The sequence below is a fragment of the Hetaerina americana genome, unplaced genomic scaffold (assembly GCF_022747635.1).
Source record: "Hetaerina americana unplaced genomic scaffold, ioHetAmer1.1.p SCAF_2, whole genome shotgun sequence".
Taxonomy (NCBI): domain Eukaryota; kingdom Metazoa; phylum Arthropoda; class Insecta; order Odonata; family Calopterygidae; genus Hetaerina; species Hetaerina americana.
In genome coordinates this window covers 13,100,855-13,122,439 of record NW_027286763.1, presented here as the reverse complement: position 1 = coordinate 13,122,439, position 21,585 = coordinate 13,100,855, and the positions used below count along the sequence as shown (strand labels likewise).

Here is a 21,585-nt window from a genome sequence, read left to right as displayed (position 1 = left end):
ATTATGCTAATGTCAACCAGCCAAAAATCAATCCTCACCATCAAAATAAACACAATCAAGCAATACCGAGTTTCCAAAATTACTGAACATTACAATGAAAGCTCACATTGTAAAAATGTACATAACCTTTGTAAATCCACCCTCCCAAAACAAATCAATAATTTTGTTGCAAAGTATGCAATGAAATTATGAGATTTAGTTTTCATTTGTCAACAGTTGAAAATGATTAAAAGACAAAACCTGAGACAAATTTGTCACTGCAGTCCACTAGAGTAGAATTCACATTTTAAACAGAATGCTATAAGAAGGAAGTTTTGCACGATGTAATGCTATAGATCATTCTTGATGAGTATAATATTGGAGATATACAGATGTCAATTATGATATTTAATATGCCTATAGGAAAGAAAGGGGTGTTTCACTGTACATGTTTGCACTTCAGCCTTCCTTGCAAAAATAGTAAACATGTACAATGGTGGCTCTCCCTATGGACTGCAAATCTTGATGAGGGGCAAGGGCTTGTCTGTTCTGGTGACCCCTAGGGTTGTAATGGCAGGAGCAATGATAATTGCTCTTGGTAGGGTCACCCATGCCAGATAGGTCAAAGGTTAGGAGCCAGATAAAAGGGATTCTTTGCAGCGTCTGTTCCTCTGTGAGGTGGCTGCAAAGGCATCTTGCCCCAGTGGGGCAACCATTGAGTGAGTGATGGTTTCACGTTAAAAACATAATTGAGGAAGGCAATCGGAAACCTCCTCAATTATTAATCCCAAGTCTAATACAACTATTCTTGTATTATACTTGGGATGAATTCATCATACAATTCTTGTATGATGAATTCAATTATGAAAATGACCCCTGGCAACTATCAAAGTTGACCAATTTAGCCATGTGTCATGTCTGGTGGCAGGTAAGGAAAGGCTTCCACAGTCATTGTCTCACGATATCCTTGCAAGTCAAAAAAAAAGCAGCAGCACAGTAGATTCAGACAAGGGCTGAATTGGTTTGGACTATAACTTGGAATGTTCAAAAAATGATGAGGGTCGGACATTTAGAGAATATGGAAGAATGGGAGAGAAAATATAGATGTTTTAGAGCTGTCTGAGGTGAGATGGAAGGAGAACAGGTATTAGTGATTGGGGAGTTGTCCATTATTACCTTTCATTTTCAATGTAAATATGGAGAAAATGATTGAAGAGGCCTAGGAAGAGCTAGGATAAGAATAGGAATGAAAGTTGGTGGATAATTCATAACATCAGATTTGAAAATGGTCAAGCTTTAGTTTACAAGTCAGTAAAAGGCTTGTTGCTGTTAAGCATATGGGAAAGCCAGTGCAATAGGTATGGGATGAGAATAAATGTAAATAGGTTATGTGGTTTTCAAGAAAGAAGGTTAAGTGAAATATTAAAAAGGAGAACATAAACTAGAGCAGGTGGAACAGTATACCAATCTAGGAAGTGTTTTGGAACAAAATGATCAAAGCAGTAGGGACAAAGGGAGAAGAAATGAATTAGGTAAAGAAGCTTTCACAATGGGGAGGGAGTTGATGACAGGAACTTTGTGTAAGAATATTTAGAAAATGTTCCTTAAAACTTTTATATAGAGCATAGCTAAGTACAGGGTGGAAACATGGTCAGTGAAGTAAGATGATAGGTGCAGGTTGGAGGCTTTTGATATGTGTGTGTGGAGAAGGATAGAGAATGTTAAGTGGGCAAGAAGGAAAACAAATGAAGAAATCCTAGGCAAAGTTGGGGAGGAGTGGTGATTACTGGGAGAAATCATAAGAAGGTAGGAAGAATGGATTCAAAGCTCATTGCTAGGGTGTGGGATGTTGTAGACTGTGATAGAGGGGAGAATGTTGGGTAAATTAGGAAGGGACTGAAATAGGATAGAGACGCTGGATGGAATGAAAGGAGAAAGGAAAAATTCAGCATTGAAGAGGGGATTACTGTGATATTGGATTATAGAAATAATGATAGGAATGATAATGATAATGAGAGAACTGTGAGTTTAATGAGAGGGAATCATTCTCAACAGCTTCTTTGGAAGTTGTTGCTAGTCTGCATATGAAGGGATAGTTGGGAGCAAATTAGAAGGATAGATGAGGTGATGCTAGGCTCTGTTGTTGACATGCAAGGGGGAAACTAGGCAGCCTGGAAATAATTATTGTCAGTAATTTTAGGATAAGTCATCAGTTTTTTCTTTTTAGATGTTAGGAATCTTTTTCTCAGTAGACTAACTGGTTGCTAGATTGGCCAAAAATGAATATTTTGCTGAACAAATTGTGCTACTCTAAGAGTAAGAGGGTAGCATATGACATTTGGTATACAGTACATACCTGGACTATCAATCAGCAAATACTAAACCAATCATTACTGCCATGCTGGAAGTGATAACTTCTCCATAATACTGACTCTACCACAAGTTTTTCAATGAACTCAATGTGGATATAATATCTATTTTATTAATTGACTGTTTCATTATCACTAATTTAGGCAGGTGCCTTTAAAGCTTTACTTATTACTGAATTATGCTGTTTCTGTGAAATAAAGGATATTTCTTCTCCAAATATGATATTTTACTTAATATAAAGTAGGAAATTGAAATGGTAAACTGTATCCACCAATAGCAAAGGCCAGCAGTCTCAATGATTAAAATAATACTCCTATCTTTTAGTCAAACTAGTAAAATTTGAATAGAGAAATCTATGAATCTTTGAACATTTCCTCTCACCAAGCAAAATGGCCCTAAGAAGCAGCAGAAGAAGTGGAGGCACGTGAGGTGGGGAGGATGTGGCCAGTGATGCTGTGGTCCAGCTGGAGCCACCCCCACCGCTACTCCCACTGCCACCACATGATGGAATGAGGAATGCAGATGCCAGGAACATGTGTGCAGCCTTGTGATCAAGGAGAGTTGAAAAATTACATTTACAACTGCACCCTAATTTTTCATGAAAGTATTCTTTCAAAAACGTTACTTACCATTGAATATGGCTAGCAAGGAAATTGACTCTTTAAATGTGCCACCCACTTTTAAATATTCAGTACCTTATCCTCAGGTTGTGTCAACCATTAATTCTCATCATGATATCTAGAAAGCAATTCTTTTACTGTATGAATTTCTTCTAAGTATCTCTTTCTAGGAAAATGCCCTCCTAACATTTTTTGCTAATGTGCTAGTATTGACTGCATGCGCCATAATAATATCTCACTTTTTTAGATTTTTTTAGTGTTTATTTTCATTTCTAAAATTATGATCTTTGAGTGTGTCAATGGTAATAGTTTGATTAATGAATAATAAACTGAATTATGTTAACATAGGCAGATTCAGACGTTTTTGGCTAAAAGGGTAAGACATATTTTAGTACATTATATTTAAGAATTATGTAGTAATGAATAAATACCATGGGAAAAATGCCTTCTCCCACAAATAATATGCGGGGAGGTATCAGCTGAATTTTTTCTCAGAGAGGAATGACCTATGATCTAGAAATTATGGTACCTAGATGCTTACATCTGTACTTCTTAGAAGAGTTAAAATATAGTATTAAGGGAATACAAGCTTGTGAAAAAGAATTGCTATGCCCTTTTAGCTGCTTTGCCCATTCCCAAGTGAGTTAGTTGACATCAGGAGGGATGGAGGGGGAAACACGCGAGCTGAAGCACAGGGCAGTGACTAACTTAGTGGCTTGAGCACAGTGTAGACTAGGAAATTGTCGCCATTCAATGGGATAAGAGATAACACTAACTTCTTTCCCAAATCATGTTGCACTTTGTTTCATTTGCATGGCTATAAATTTTGCAATCTTCTACTGGGTATGCTTGCATAATTCTTCTCAGTAAAGTCAAACCCGCACCTGGATGGGCAGGACTATAGAAAGAATTTTGTGAAAAGTGGAACTTCTCTGAGTATTTTTGAAAGAACAAATAAAAATATAAAATCAATTTTGATTTTTTGGTCTTATTATATTTATCAGAAGAGGAAATGTTTTTATGATTTGACCTTCAGAATTATAGGTGTAAATATAACCCTAAAAAATTCCTTAAATTAAAACTTCTTAACTTACCTAACTTTTGGAACTTGGTTAGAAGAAAAACTAAATAAAAACTAATAGAATGTAAAAAATATTTGTCAAGTGCCATATTTTTTATCCTTGTTTAAAATCACTATTTGGGAATTCTTCTCAGGTGTATATTTCTTCTCTCTTGTTCAAAGCAGAAACAATGTGTGTCCTGTGAAATATCACTATAATTACTGCCAGTTCATAGCATGTCTGATTAATTATTTTGTCAATGCAGAAACAATCCGAACTTGTTTTTGTTTTTTTAGCATGATAGAAATAAAGTAGATTTTAAGGTCATTGAACTTGTTCTTGCCCTCATCAATTATAAGAAATAATTAAGTAGATACTATGGATCAACTATGCAATAAACAACCTGTAATACATTAAATCGACTCCTAAGTTTGTTCATCCTTAACAAGCCAATGAATTTTAAAGTTAGCATTTCCCTTTGTGGGCAATATATTATTTGTCGATTGATGTGCCATAGGTCATATATAACTCTATGGATTGATGCCCAAAGATAATTTTTGAATGCTTTTGAACCATTCAATGGTTGAATAATTGGTTTTCAATTCTAAAGACAGGTTCAATGATGCAGAGAAAATGGTGGGCATTTGTAAGATGTGACTCTTTGAAAAATATTTTTACATAGTTCTTAATAAACCTCAACTACTTCCTACACTATCCCCTTGCCCAATTAGTCATGCTTGTCACCCATCCTTTTCCCCATGATTGATATTACATCCTTCCTCTTAAGTTCCATTCAAGAATGTCCAAACACAAACTACACCATTCTTTTATTGTTACTATGATACTTATTACCCGAGAAAATTTTATATTGAAAAGAAAATGCAGTAAAATGTAGACAAAACATGCATAGAAGGAAATGAAAAAATGATAAAAAATGAAATTGAACAAAAAAAAGGAGTTCCAATTTACCCTTCAAAAGGTAGAAAAAATAAAATGCTAAACTCCACCCAATGATAATAATATTTCCCACATCACTTGAATTTCAACCTGTAACCTTTGCACCTTAAGCTATGAATAAAAGTCACTCAGTCAAAAATATGTTCATTATTCCCATGATTGTGATAATGTGATCCTGCAGGTGTATTCTCCCATTTTTTGTTATATTAGAGTGTGATTACCTCAAAACTCTTTGCTATAACCAAAAGTAGATTTTTCCTGATCATAGTGTTTAAGAGAACACAAATGCCACAGTTCAAGGAAATCAGTAATCTAAGGACCTGCTTTCCTCTTAAAAGTATGTATGCTCATAAGAATGTTTCCTTTTGTAGTCATTGGGGAATTACCTCAAGGTGGATAACATTAAACTAGAGAGTCATGTAATGGGCAATTGCCATCTTTCACATTATCTTAATTTTCAGGAGAATAATGCCTTTCTATATGTTCGCAATCAATGAGTTACTTGAAAGAGGCCATGCTGTGAGACGTTCCACTCAGCACAAAATGCCAAACTGGGGTCCTCTTCCAGGCCATCAATGCCACCTCCTACTGTTGTGTTCTGGGTGACATTGACAATGGAGGCACCAGAAGGTCCATCGCCACTGCCCTCTGATGGTGCCAGTAGAAAATCTGCATCTGACCATGAGAGTAGGGTTCCAATTCCGAAGGTGGTTGAGGATGAAGTGGGGGAAGGGGGACTGCTGGCATCTGAAGGCGAAGAATTTGCAGTTTCATTGTATGCTATTGCTGCCCAAGAAGCCAATGATGAAGCTGGGTCTCCAATATCTGCCAAAAAAGGAAATATATACGCTTCAAACATCTAAATTACACCTTTTATCCTAATCACATGCTTCTCTGAATAATTGGTTACGTCTGCATGGAATCAAGATGTATTTTTGGCTATACTTCTCTGACCCTAATGGGATGAATTGAGGGGATGTTTTTTACTGACTAAATGGAAATGGATTAATAATAAGTTTAGATTAAGTTGAATTCGTGTTGTTCTTTCTTGGCCAGCCAAATACAATTTCACCTTCTTGAAGGCATTTATGAGAGGGTGAATATTTTAGTAATGATATGCTAACTTTTCAATGCAAGGCACCACTGAAGATATATCATTGAGGTCTATTATGTCAGTATTACTATCAGTATGATTTTATTGATCAAATCATGCATTCCTGAGCATCATTGCAAGTCTCATGAATCTCACAATCCAGAAATCAAAATCCTTTAAACTATGGCCTTTTTTGTAATGTGGTAGGCCTGAGCACAGATTTCTTGGCCTTAATTGCCTGAAATATAGAAATCTGGATTTTCATTTTCTGATCTATTCCACTTTTCCATCCATTTCTCCTTTCAATCCTTCAATTCTCTTCCATATTTACTTTGTTATTACCTGATAGTAAAAATAATGATATACCAGTTATTTAAGAGTAGCCACATTGGAACAAGGAAGAAGAGGTATTACCTAATGAAATGGATGCATGCAGTGGGCAAGTAGTAAATTTATTCTGGGAAAAATGAGGAAAATGGACCGTAGCCACGGGAAAGAATTATTTGAAATTAACTGAGTGCATCTCCCGTGAACAGCGTTATAAAGAGCATTGCCAATATTTGAGAAACATTCCATTGCACTTGAGCAGTGGACGGGTGATAGACGGGGGACTGTCTCTTTTGGGCACTCACCGCCGGCGGCGTTCTTAGCCGAGTTGTACGTGGAGGTGAGAAGTGTGGCCAGCGTGGTGAGGGCGCTGCCCTTGGCTCCGTTGGAAGAGGAGGGGGATGAGGGCGGGCTTCCGGCTAGCCGTGGGGTCGCCGAGGGCGTCGATGGCCCCGCTGAGAAGGGCCACGTGGTGCGGGGGGGCGAATAGGGCGCCGTGGGTGGCGGGGCTGCGGCGGCCGAGTAAGGCATCGTCGAGGTAGGCACCGTGGCGGATGGGGGGGCGAAGGCCCCCGAAGGAGGCGGGCCGGGGGGGCCGGCGACATCTTCCAGGGGCTCTGCGCCCCGGGCGGCCGGGGGCGTGGTGAGGCCCGCCCGCGTCGCTCCGGTCATCGGGCTCACCGTGGTCCCCATGGCGACTCCTCCCGGAGATGTCTGAAACGATGGAGCAACGGGGGGTCAAGTTGGGCGGGAAGAGCGACCCTCCAATCGAACGAAGGAAGCGAGGCCGATACATTACTGTAGACTAAATGAAACTGAAGGAAATGCCGCAGCTTTTAAAATATTGGGTATGCGTCTCTGAGGCTTCCACAGGACACCAATCATTCGCCTGGACCGAGATTCGATATGTTGAAAGAAATTCTGTTTAAGAGAACGCTTCGGTAGCTGAATTGGCTAAAGAAGTGCAGGGAATCGAGCGTTCGGGGTTGAATCATAGTCAAGAAGAATCATATTATGCCTATATTGGAAGCAGATCTCAATTGGGGTAATTAATTCCTCAAATTAATGATAATTAAAAAATAAAATGAGAAGGATCGAGTGTAGAACGCAGTTCAGACAGTATAAGATGTCATTTTCCCGCGAACGTTAAGGGTTTAGAATAATTACCACCTTGACCGTACTTTGGGGAAATGAGGATTACTTTACTCCCTATAGCCTAGCATGTTTTAATTATTTTATCTTGCCCTTTTTCATTGTTTTAATTTTAACAAGCATCTCGTATGTCATGCGTAGAAAACTATTTTCCAATGGACAGTAATTTACCGTAGCGCAGGTGGCTACTGTTATCATTAGTAATATTGAAGCAAAAATAAACTTTGATTTCCCATCCCTGGAGTGAAATCGATCCGTCTATACATTCTAGGGATGACTTACAGGTTGTCATGTAAAAGAAAAAGTAAAAAATATAATGATAAACTTGAAATGTTCATATTTTTAACTGCTGAAACGAGCGGGCAACTCCGTCAAAGTAATAATCGTGGCATTTCTCAAGGGTATCGTGAATTTGTCAAAGGCAGACACTTAAACGGTGTTAAAACGGTGTCTTTAACCTCGGAGACTGAAGTGTAACGATCACGAATGTGATTACTTCGTGATATTGCATGTATAGTAATTCCTCAACAGCTTGTCATTCCCTTTTACATTTATTTATTTATATAATATCCTTAAAACCTAGGGTGCCGCACACCGCTAGGGTGTGCGGCACCCTAGCGGTGCCGAGAGTGATTACACACCAGACTTATTTTGACCCGCATACTTTTCCCCCCTTTTATTCTAATCATTCGCGAGAAAAATCACATCTTAAATCTATCTGTTATAAACTTAATCTCTCTGATTTTATTGACATGATATCTCCTGCCGTAGTACGATGGGGCTAATAATACATTTACAACATCATCGCCGAAGAGACATACTTTCCATTAACACAAAATATTAATCTGTAATTTAACCTTTCATCCGTGAGGGATTCCTAACCTAGTTCTTATAACGATTTTGATTAGCTACTCAATTTATCATAACAACATTTTACTAATCTGGCTCTTCTACGCCGCACGCGATCCAATTTAGTGCAATGGGTCGCTGGTCCAGGTCGCTTAACGACGGGTGGACGTGTTTCCTTTATCGAGCGTCGGTTTTCTCTCGGCGCTTGAGCCCTCCTCGATCGCCGAGACGGCGCTCCTGAGAGGTGGACGGTGGCGGTCGAGAGTCTTGCGTTTCGTCTGGGGCATTTTTCCGGATGAAAGAAGAACCCCGACCGTTCGGAAGGGAGGAAGCGTTCCTCCTTCGTGCACTGAGGTTGTCCTTTAAAATGTGCTGCCCCAATGTCCTCCTGAGCCATTGCATCCATTTCGTTTTTTTGTCCCCACCGGCTGCGAAAATAGGCGCGTGAACACATACCGCACGTGGAGGAAACTGCGGAGGTATCCCTACTTCATCAGAGGCCATCCTGTTTGCACAAGAAATTCTGGGACTGTTCTTACACAAGAAACGGCCGGGGAAATTAAAGCGATTCGATTTGGATGCGCGTAATTGGAAGTAGGATAGTTTAAAGATGGCAAACATGGAGTGTATGAACGAGATTTTGAAGAAATTCTGGAGAATTATGTCATTCGTAAGCTTTGAGGAAAAAAAACACTTTCGCCATGGGACATATATCAAGATACAAACTCAATTTTTAAAATCTGACTACTAGTGGTGACATTGACGGAGGAAATCACAGCATCTAGCAATACAGTGGAACGAGAAGTTCATCAGTCATGATGAGTGATTGAAGAGTGATTAACTTCCAACCATCATAAAGGGGGCCAGAATCGCATGGAAACCTTTAGAAAAAACCGATCATATCTTTAGATAGGAAAAGACAGAGTCATCATCATTCACGATGCACAAAGGCGTGCCAGGTGTTGGGTGGTAGATCGTGGGCCGTGTACGTCGCGACTTTTTACGAATACCGCCAACAAGGTCAACTCCCAGGTGATGGCGGGGGAAACCATCGGATGGGCATGGAAACAAAAGGCCCGGAGACAAATGAGCCCATTGGGAAGGGTTCACCGGTAGTCAAATGCGGTCGTCCCCAACGGAATAACTTTCCTCTCCGATGGCTAATGTGACGTCGGTCTCCCCCTCTGGTGCCCCTCTGCTTCCCGCAGGTGGAAGACATCCCGTGGTGGGGGGGGAGGGGAGACAAAGAAGCAGGGTCGCGTACACACCAAGCCCAAATCAAGCAAGTGGAGGAGAGGAACGATTTCATCGACCTTAATCATCAGGGGCACCCTTCGATGACATCTTTGCTCGCAACCGTCCAGAAGGCTCGGGTGATGTGTTGAGGTGCTGCTTCTCGGGAGATATGGAGGATGACCCAATAGGACACCACTTCGGGGAGCACAAAATAGAACCATTTGTGTTGTCGTCCCTATTTTCAAGAACCATCGGTAATGTCACCTCCGTTGGGTGACCCCGAAGCGTGGGATCCTCCGTTCAGGCCCTACGCGGCGCCAAAGATCCACCGCCTTCTGATCGTGGGAAGTGACACCCTCGAGAAGACAGCAGCGCCCTAAGGTGCTCCGCTCGAGATCGCATGCGGATAATATGGCAAAGTATTTCCGTAAGCGGCGCCTGTTGCTTTTTGTAATTGCAATGCCTCTTAACCTTTCTTGCGCTGATTTCATTTCATTACGAGGGTCATTTCTATCGTATTATTTATTTAACAATAATTAAATTTTATGTTATGTTTTTAGCTTAGCGTATGGAGTATAATTTTCATTGATTCGACTCCATTTCTGCGTCCAAGACAGTCGACGTTTGAAATACGTTCAGGTCGTCACAAAAGTTCATTGACTGCCCAAGCGGGCAAGTATAAACCGTCCCGGTGAGTGAAGTCCCACCTTTACCGGTAATTGTACATAAGAAACGCATGGCATTGAAGAAAGAAACATGGCTGAGGTGGAAGTGCGTTTTGCGAGAAAGTTAAACTTAAAACTAGGAATAAAATATGAATTCTTAATCTAACAAGAAAGGAAAGCCCACAGGGAACGGCTTTTTACAAAAAATAAAAAAAGGTACGTCACTAACAGCACTAACTGCCCACCGGCACACTCTGAGCATAGAGCGGTACAAAAAGGAAGCGGATGCGAGGGTCGCCCATTTCCCACAGCGGGAAATTACACTTGGGCATGAGGAAGCGGGTGACAGCAGGACCGTGAAGCTGATAAAATGGTACTGAAATAACTGAGGACGGAGGAAGAGATCCGTCCGGCCGTGAAGCGGCTTAATACTATGAAGAAAATTTAAAATTAAAAGACATAGTAAAGACTCATAGGCGAGTAATATCTTTAGGCAGGGTATAAGTGTGTTTCTCTCCGGGATCATAGTCCCAGATGGTTTGTAGCAGCGGATTTCCAGACGGTGCGAGGCGGGATTTGAAAGACGCGACTTGCGAGCGAATAAATTCCGCGACGGATGGGAGTTTATGTGTCGCTCGTACGTCGGCCATCCTAGTGAAACGACTCACTTGGAGTAACGACCGAACAGCCTTGTGTTGAATGGTTTCAAGGTGACGCCAGAGCGTTTTCCGGATGGCAAACACGAGGCAAGCGTACAGAAACTGCGGGCGAATGATTGACCTGTAAAGTCGCATCCTGTCGGCGTGATTCCGGGGAGAAATCACGGAGGAAAGGCAGCCGAGACGGCTCCTTGCGACCATTGCCTTCTGACGGCAAAAGTCGAGGTGCCGTTCAGGTCGTCTACGCCTCTGCTGCTAATGATGGAAAACGCCTTCTACGGTGTTCATTCACACAGGGGCAAAGAGAAAAGTCACATGGGACTTCAGGGTCTGCATTATAGGGAATTTGAAGGAGCAGTCTTCACAATGATCCTCGAAAGATGATCGCGAGTTCGCGGGACCACGCCGATGTCTTGGGTCCAATGATTCTGTTGTCAATACTTGGGTGGCACCCATTGATATTTTCAATGTTTCTGGTGGCTTTTCGACGATCCTCTCTCACAACACTAGCAGCGGTGTTGATTTCTACTTCCGCGAGAGCAGTGACATCATCCTTATTCACACAATGCCCCGCTAGGGCATGATAGGTGACCTCGGCTGACGATTTGTCCAAGCGAATATAAATTTTCAATGCAGCCTTGAGCGCTATTCCCATTCTTGCCTTGTGCGAACTGAACACATTTCAACTTGCACCGGCTGTCACTGATGCAATACTAAAGTCAAATCAATGAAATTTGAACCACATACACGCGACACATTAAGATGGCAATACGTGTATATAACGTAAAATTAAGTGAAATGAAATTTTCGCCCTATGCCTAAAAACTGGTATTGTCTGATATGCACTGATATATGTTATGGTGGACCTTTGAGTTGCGGTCGCGCGATTCTCTTCTTGGAGAGTTCGTCCGGTCATTCTTTTCCATTTTTGAGTGCAGTTTTCCATGAAGTTTTGGCACTCGAAAAGTCACTCAGCTTGGGTGAAGCTGAGGGTGTACCGGATCGGACCGCGTACCACAACGTAGCATTTTGCGGGCGTCCGAACTTAAAGCAGAAAAATTGTACATCGATAAGCTAAGTGAAAGGTAAACTTACGAATGTGGGGACAACACTTTGACGCTCAACCTCAAATCCGTCAACACAGATGTCAAACTCGGCATCTCTTTCCCTCCACGCCTTTTCGTCGTCTCCTGACACCACCGCGCCCCCTCCCATCCCTTTAAACAGCCTTCTTCCTCCCCCACCTGTGCCTCGTACCCCGGCCGAACGGTGCCCACCGCGATTGACCCCGTGAACTTCCGAGCGACATGAAACCTGTGTTCAAGTTCACGTGAAGATAAGATCAGAGACATGGATGGCTGGAGCTTTCCAGAGACCAGGGATACGCGTGGAGTGATGCAAACGTGACGAGCCCGGCTCAGTCCGTAAAAGGACGTCAATATTTTACAAACACGTTTAATAAATATTTTTCTCCAAAACTAATCTCCAATTAAGTGTATAGCAGTTATTTTGGAATAATTTTTTGAAGTTCCATAAAAATAAAGTTGGGAGAAAATAGGTTTTGATTTAAAAAAAATTATAGTATTCGCATTGAAAACTGAAATAAAGGAAAGGTAAAAGATCGCAGAGAACCATGAGAGCAGATTACGAGGAGCTAGGAGTCTGTCTCTCCACCGTTGCCCTCACCGTTGTCCTGAGTGGTAGGAACACCACATCCATCATCTCACTTCATACTCGTATAGGCAGTTTCACCCTGGAGGGTATTTTGTGTTAGCGTATTCGCTTATTTCTGTTCAAATCACTTATTTTATCAATAACTGCATTGAATTTTTGTGAATTGCTCATTCACAAAAAACGATTTATGATGCTTTGTATTAAAACAAAATTAATTTTTGTTCGCGGTGTCAGGAGTGAGATTTACACATTTTTTCAGATATATTCTAAAAAAACATTATTTACATTGTAATAATTAGGTGAGAACGAGTCATAAATGGAGACGGTTTACATAAATTATCTTTTGTTCAACACATAGGAAACAAAGGGATTTCAGCATACCATTTCTGTGTTATTTTCTGGCAACTTAGTGTAGTCTCCATACCTCCTGGCCGCAATCTGTGTGGTTAAAAAAGAATATATTCTCCTCGATTGTATCGAAGAGAATTTTGTCAGTAATTATTGAGGGTCTATCATCGTTGTACATTCCAAGAGCCTTGTCCAAATGGATAAAATATTACCTTGGAAAAAACCCAATGAAACGTTTTGTATCACAAAATATAAGGAACAGTAATGGGATCTATAGTATTAGTGCTAGAGGGTGGATCATAAACCATGGGTTTTGGTTTTTCTTAGGCGGTTGCCCTAAACTAAGAATAAATGATTTCCATTGCTCTGGCTTATTACTTTTGGATGACGGCCATCTTCCTTTCTCTTCGCCTCATTATAAACTTTTGATTGGCGTAGGTATAAGATCTCAAGAATTCTATTTTGAATACAAGGGGATTTCATCAAAAATGTTAGTAGATTTTGGCAGAATTATCGAGTGTAATGCTTGCATTTGTGCAATTTTCAAACCTTTTTAATATTCTCTGATGATTTTTCTCATTTAATTAATTATAACATTTGAATTTTTCATAACGGCGGACACAATATGTTTCGATTATGTACGTGTTACTATAAAAATTTAACTAAATTCGCAAAATCCACATTTGACTCTGGACGCGGGATCAAGGGCTCAGCTAGAAGCGCCTTATCCCCAAAACCAACAGAATTACCACGTCCAAATCTCGAGGATTCAAAAAAATTCGATGACTCTTTGAGTAATGAACGGACGATTTGTTTTTCCAACTCTCCGGCGTAATGGAGTTCCTCAATAGAGCGCTATCTCGCGTGGTCGCTCTATCTGAACCGTTTAATCGAGAGTATATCTTGATGTTCTAGAAATTTAAAACCTAAGGTCACAACCATTGGCAAACATTAATCGATTTCGGAAGAAAATGCCACATAGTATTAATGGAAATGTTATTCGGTAACCTTTGGGAATAATGATGGAAGGGAGAAATTTAGCCCTGCCAAAAGCCCATGAGAGCGCGTTATTACAAATGGATAGTTAACACGAAATAATAACTCAAGTTTAGAATAGAACCTGATTAAATATTTGATGTGATCTAATTCAAATTAGTATTACCCTTACACTTTTAACATGTGCAAAAAATGTTCATTTAAAAAAATGAGCTTTTTTTTGCAATGCCGCAGCGCATTTTTATCCTTTCCTAAGAGTATTTTATTATTCCCCGATTTTCTCTCCCCCCTTAATTTTTCTGCCGGTGAGCATTATTAATCGATATTAGATCGATTTAAGGCTTTTTATTGAAGCCAGTCACAGAGTTTTCACTACGCAGGAGAACGCTTTTTTGATGGTGAGCCTTTTTTGGTTGACCGTCCGCCACGCCGCGGCGTGTCGATCTGCCTGATTGAGGCAGCCCTCTTCACGAGAAAATGCATTATTCATGACTCAGCAGGAAGGTTTGTTCGCTCCGAGCGGGCAATTTCTCCTTCGCGGGCGACCACTGTTACGGCTCCATTCATAGGTGAGCATTCTGTCTTATCGTAATTCGATTTGAATTTAGCGTTAGCTATCAAGTATTAAAAACGACACCACCTCGTAAGAATTAGATTTGTTGTATTATTAATATTCTTGAGAACGAAACAATGAGGAGATCGAGATGGTGCTGTGGCCAACGTACAGGCTTCCCAGCGAGACGGCCCAGGTTCCAGCCCCGAGGACAACAAATATTTTTCAGCGGTATCCCGATCCCTACTTGAGGTGCTTTGTGGAGAGCACTTAGAGTGAGTACGACGTCCGTCGAATGGGACGTTAAACTGCGGACACCTTGGCGCCTTTCGACAAGAGTAGGATAAAGCCGAAGCCGGGTTTCTCTCCACCCTTCCTCCTTTCCCATCCATCCCTGATGGCGCAAATAACCGTAGCTGTCGGTCGCCTCCCATAAAAACAGGCACTACTAAGAAATAATGATGGGAGGCTATTTGGTTTCCAGAATCACAAAATAAGAAAGTAACTGTCATTCGAGTCGAAATTTCGGAAACATTGCCAGCCTTAGGCGGTGGCAAGTGGTGTGACGGCTGGGATTTCCAAATTTGGAGCCTCTTTGCGTGGAGCGGAGTCAGCGCTTGTAAAACACGTCAAAACTCAGACTCGGACTCGACTCAAAACTGTCATGCGGGTATAGGTTAGCATGTATGTGTTGATTTCGACTGCGGTTTTGTTCCCTTTTACGGGTAGTGACCTAACAACCCCCCGCCACACACCCTTGCGACGGCTTGCGAGGTATTATGCAGATGTAGATAAACTCGTCAAACACACACTGCCTCCCCTTTTCCTTCTTCGCGCTTCTTGCATGGACCACCTGCGGGCTTCTTATCTCGAGCCTCCCGGTCTTAATGGGTTTTGCATGTTGTCAAAATGTGTTTTAGCCCCGGACCTTTCTTAAAATAGCTTGCTTGTACACAGTAGATTCTTCTGTATTTTTTTTGGAAAAATGAAGACAAAATAATGCCATGCTTGCCTCGAGGTAAACTGCTGTCACTTTTAAGAGATTGTCGCTATTTTCCTCTTCTTTCTGAAGTTATGCCAGTTTTAACCTGCGATCAGCTCTGACCGTGGTTTTAGTTCCGTAGAATGTGGGCAGTGTTAATGGAAACGCACATTTTTGCTAAAATTTTATGTAATATTATTGTATTACATTGAATTGGACACGTGAATAACGCAAATCGATGGTAGCATGAGCTAAATTGTAACCACAAGGTCAGGCCCCGCGCAGTGGCGGCTGCGCAAGGCCCCGCTCACCAGTAAGGCCGCCTCTGCTTTTCGTTTGTAAAAGAGCCAAACAACTAGATATCACTGATTTCATATTCAATAAGATCATATCTCCAAGTTTTCAAAATAATTTTGCATAAAGTGAAATCTTGACTAAAGTAAAAGTTTCACTCTTTTCCCTACAAACATTTTTATGCATAAGTCCCTTCGCATCATTTTTGCTGTATATGACAAAAAACAAACAAAGAAAATTAACAAATTCTTATATTGGTGATAATTTTACAAGATCTATCCCAAAAGTAGTAGGACTAAGTCGATTAAAAAAATGTATTGCCAGAATTAATACATTCGCTCAAAAGTCTTCGAAGTAGCATCTATGTGTGTCTACACACTGCTGGCAGCGGGTTTTCCACGCCTCGTAGGCCTTCTGGAAGGCGGTGCCCAGAATGATGCTAAGCTCAACTTGGCCTGTTGTAACGCTTCCACCGAGCCGTGGTGACGTCCTTTCAGCAGGAATTTGAGGCGGGGGATGAGGAAGAGGTCTAGTCGGGCATTATCTTAGATCCTCATTGACATCACTGAAGTAAAAAAACCAATGTATCTTTCCACTAAATGTTTTATTCAATACAACAAATTTCAACGCATCGGCCTCATTCGAAAGTACCTGAGAGTGGCGCAGATGCGTCTAAACTAAAGGCACCGAATAAAAAATGGAGTGCAAAGATACATTATCTTTTTTACTTCAGCGATAGTGAATTTACACAAAGTTAAGCCAGAAAACATCGAATAGAACTAACTAAAATGGCCGAGAGGCTCTTGGCAGATCCATGTGCGAGTTTTCTTTTGCTCGTCCGGGAGCACTCGCGGCACCAACTTCGCACACTCATTTCTCATGCCGATGATATCGACGTTGATGCACATCACTTGAGGGGATGTCAAGATCAAGAGAAGTGCCCAATTCACCAGAAAACATGCGAACACTTAATCTGCGATCCTTGTCCAACAAGTCTTCTATCTTGTAAGATTTTCGTCACTTTTTGAGATCAAAGGGTGTCCTGAAAGTTCGGGGTATTCAACATCCTCTCTAATCTCCCGAAACAACTTGTGTCACTCAGAACCACCAGATATACCCATGGAGTTGTCACCATAAGCTGCCTTGAGCATGTAGTGAGTCTCTTTCCCAGTTTCACGCAAAATTTGATGGCATAGCGCTATTGCAATAACCGGTTCATGGCGGAGAGTAACGAGGTCACGCTATAGAGGTTTTGCAAACTATCTATCGGCACTCCGCAATGGCTGGAAGCCAACTGCCACCGGTCTCCAGCCTTTCCCGAGACTCTCCTCCTTCGAACCCAGCCAGAGGAACTGCCGTCGTTCTGTTCGTCTAACCGGCAAAAATAAGTCCTACTACTTTTGGGACAGACCTTGTAAATCGTTTTAATCTTCACTTCTTAATTTTTTAGCGTAAAATGCCTTTAATTTTTGCGCGCGATATGATGAAGAATTAATGAATTTGCCCCATGAATCCAATTTCTTAATTTTGTAACCAATGATTTCACTTGAAATTATTAAATATTTATGTGATTGTAGTGTGTATAATTTTAAAAACCTCTAACTTGCTGTAATGAGGCCCTAAAATGTTATTAGTGACCCTACTAGTTATTATAGCTATTCTACTGAATAAGGTAGGTTTTGGATGAATACAGTCTATAGTTTATGCAATATCCTATACAATGATAAAACGATACATCATTCCCTTGCCTCTCCTAGGACACCATTTGTTGACATCCGAGAATACAATAAGCCCCTTTTCAATTCCACAAATATCTTTCCTCTCATCATTACATTAAATATCTCTATCCTATTCCTATCCCTTCCTCAGTTGCCTAACATTCTCCATAATCTCAGTCTTCAACGCCAAATTACCATTTGAAATGCTCCCATACTCCCAACCATGTCGAGCACTTCCTCCTTTGTTTGCCTTTCTGTCCATTTACCTTTTCCATCCTTCTCCAAATCCTCGTTTCAAAAGTATCCCACCCAAGTTAGTCTCGTTAGATTCGCTTCAATGACCATGTTTCCGCACCGTACAAATATTCGATATCACTTTTTGTTATACTTCCACTTTTCTTCTATAACTTTCTTTCCTCACTCAGTAATTTCTCTAGAGCTTGCTGTTACTACTTTCTTATCGCTCCGGTTAATGCTTCTAAATTCCATTTCCTCGACTGTCTTCCCTATTTATCCTTTTGAATCTGACCTTACACTTCATCAGAAGTAAATTATGGTCAGAATCAGTGTAGATTCCGGAAAACTGCGTATTAATCTAACACTGCTTACTTACAACAAAATTGTAAACCATCTCGTCCTTCACCCAAAATACTGCAAAACATACAGCTTTAGGACCATTTGGAACCCAAATTAAATCAACTGTTGCTTATTAAGAAATAATTTTAATTATTCTAGATTAACAAAGAAAACCCTACCAAAGCTTACTAAGGACACCGTAGTTTCTTATATGCAATTATTTAAGTTTTTATCAACATTTTTAAAGAGATTATTTCAATATATTTCAGTATAATATTTGTTTAATTTCTCTGAATGTATTCTGTTACCGCTGAAATAGAAGCAAAGCATCTTTCAAGGCAGGTTGATTTTTTAGAAAAGAATACGTTGGTAGTTGAACCGAATGGTAAGTGGAGTAAATTGCGCTTTCAACAAAACCTAAACGCGATTCTTTCTTTTGTTTTCGAAAATATTTACAGATGTCGGTGAAAATTACAATGAAAATGATGTATGAGGAAGGAGATACAGGGAGCTCTCCACCCTGGGACACGGAGGATGTGAAAAGAAGTCAAAAAGTGCTTCGATTAAATGCAAGCCTAAGAAGGGAGAAATTCTCCGATTGAGAAATACTTTGATACATGATAGTGACGTTTTGATGACTAATATTGTGAAGTCGGGAGTTTTCTATGAACCCTGGCGTGTCGCTCGCATGTCGCGTTGTGTACCGACTCGACTCGGTGTATTCGGTGACCAGGGCTGCGTGACAGTCTCACTAAAATAAAGAGACGCAAAGAAGTGGTGGAACACACACATACACACTTAGCTGGCAATTAGTCGAGATTAAAGGCGCAGATAAAATAAATTGAAGGGACAGAGTGTGATATCTCGTATGCGTGTGTTAAGTTCTTCAAGTGTGCTCCCACGTTTTGACCAGTGACCTGCGACCCTCCCCCCCTTTAAGGGCAACGTCTGTATCTGATGCACCTTCGTGAAGGCCCGAGCGCACACGTTAGTCCTTGGCCCCTTTCATACCCGCCTCAATCAGATGAAGTTCCTTTTCCGTTACATCCAAGGCCTTAACAAATGCCCACTCGCAGGAGAGCGGAGGGTTTTTAATTTCAGACCCTTTCGACGAATTCACTTGACCACCAAGGACGTGAGCCAGTAAGAAGCTGAACAAATGCAGCGTAGACGCAGGCTAGGAATGACACAGAATTTACTCTTTTCCATTTAGTTCCACGGTACGAAACCGATTAATTCCAATTGATTTCACCACGTTTTCATAGAAAACGTTGCTAATATACAAACTGTTTAAACTTTTCTGTCCAGATTTAGCTTCTTCTCCAGTTCCGGGTCTCGAATATATTAATACCAAATAGACACGCGCCCATTGTTGTTCGAAGCACTATGCGCCATATCCCCCCGCGTACTTATACAAATATCGGGGAATTAAAAATCCATCGAGTCTCATCTTTGCCGCATCCCTGTCACTTTACCCTTAACTAAATACCCACATCAAAATATTTAACTTAAGGTCATACTCAATGCAACAATTTCAGAGTGTAAAAATCATTCGCCTTGACTGGGATTCGAACCCAGATCCCTCAATATCCGGTTGAATGCTTTAGCCACTTAAGCTACCGAGGCGTCCTCTTAAACTCTGAAATTTTGGGGCTTTTAAAGGAACTAGATTTAAGAGGACGCCTCGGTAGCTTAAGTGGCTAAAGCACTCGACCGGATATTGAGGGATCTGGGTTCGAATCCCAGTCAAGGCGAATGATTTTTACACTCTGAAATTTTTGCATTGAAATGCACATTAGCGGATGACTCCGTTAAAAGTTACTGTTGCGGCATCTCCCGCAGTTTCTTTGGAATAAGATCATACTGTTTATGACTGCGGAGAAGAAAAAATAAAAGAAATACCTTAAGCCAAAGTCGGTCAGAAACTGCACTAATCTGGCGCTTAACTCAAAATCCTTTGGCCAATCATGTTCGCGGACAATGCTCCATCAAATGCATTATGGTAGAGTATAGAAAGATTGTGACGGCCAATGACGGATTCTTGCGGACATATATCCAAATGAACTGTAGTTTCATCCTTGGTGTACCTTTTTCATACCCCACCGTTGGAATCTGCTCCTGAACCAGTACTGTTTTCCTTTTGAATAATCCAATTGATAAATATTAATTATTAATTATGTAAGTCTAGTTATTAATTACGTTTTTTTGCATGCCCATGTGGTGGTGGAATTTCGCGTTCTTACTTTTCAAATCCTAGCTCGCACGTAATTGGATAAATTTCTCACAGCATCCTAAGGTGCAATTATTTGTTAGATGATAGTATATGTATTTACATGCGCGTAAGTTGAAAGGATTTTTGCATGAATGTATATGCCACTGTGAATATAGTTTTGCATGTACAGGTATGTGTTCATTTTGTATGTGATTTTCTTCCCTTTTACATGAGGTGACCTAACACCCCCCTCCACACGTCTTTGTGGCGCCTTGCGGGGTATGATGTAGATGCACTTCTGTTTGCTTTTTGTGGATGAATGGTATGCTATTATCCGCGGTTAGTTGCTAAAGCTTGCGTCCTAATTTCAAAAGTAGGTAAATACTGACGTCAGAGCTATATTTCTTTAACCAAATACAATTTATTTTATAATATGCTGTAAAAAAATAACTTTTTGCAGGATTTTGAGGTTAGATAATATATTTGCTTTAAATCTTAATTCTCAATAAAAAATCCAAATTAATTTAGTGAACTGTGAAATTTTGGAAATATAAGTAAGTATATAAATAAGTTAACTGTATCAGTAAATAAAATAAAACCCTACGTACAGGTACTATGTATAATTAAAAATGTGCTATCTCTAAGAACAGGAAAGCTCCCCATTTCTTCAGTACTTTTTTTTCGTTTGAATTATTTTTTCCAAGACGAATTGCGGAAAAATAACTCTACCCCCCAAGCCCATGAATAGGTGGTGGTTACATAAGGACCCACCTTGTACCCCTCTCCCATAACCCCCCTACCTGCCTCCCTTCCTCGAGCAATACCATTTAAGGAAAAGTTTTTCATGTATGTCACCTGATGATGATTTGCAGCATTGAAACCATGGTCGTGCAATATATTAAATCTTTTTATGTGAATTAGCAAAGATTTTCCTCTACTCTCATCTTAATGAGAGACCTTTTGTAGTGCCGGGAGTCAGGTTATGTGCTGCTACGAGAGGGTTAGAGATGTATCAGTGTACAGTTTGTGTCCATCCAAAACCTAACTTAAACCTTACCATTTCATGGGCCCATATGTTTTTTTAAATTTGCATACCTGGATAATCTAAGTATTATATGTCCCTTCCCAATATTTTCCAAGTATATTTCAGTGGCACAACCTCATTCTCACTATAAGAATGAACTGAGAGCCGTAGTGGTACGCAGGAAGGGTGGCAGGCGAAGGGAAGGGGAGAGGCGGGGGGAGTGGCAGGAGAGAGAGACGA

At 40.7% G+C, this 21,585-nt stretch overlaps 1 protein-coding gene across 1 annotated transcript in view; it reads right to left on the bottom strand.

Annotated features, from left to right (window-relative positions):
• LOC139687555 (uncharacterized) overlaps nucleotides 1-21,585 on the bottom strand; it is a 173,102-nt gene that overhangs the window by 21,613 nt on the left and 129,904 nt on the right. The window contains exons 3-5 of the mRNA XM_071584765.1: nucleotides 6,713-7,121; nucleotides 5,490-5,812; nucleotides 2,731-2,893 (exon numbers count right to left, since the gene is read on the bottom strand). Coding sequence (XP_071440866.1) covers nucleotides 2,731-2,893; nucleotides 5,490-5,812; nucleotides 6,713-7,100 — 874 coding nt within the window. The 5' untranslated portion in view covers nucleotides 7,101-7,121. The remainder of the gene's footprint in view (nucleotides 1-2,730; nucleotides 2,894-5,489; nucleotides 5,813-6,712; nucleotides 7,122-21,585) is intronic.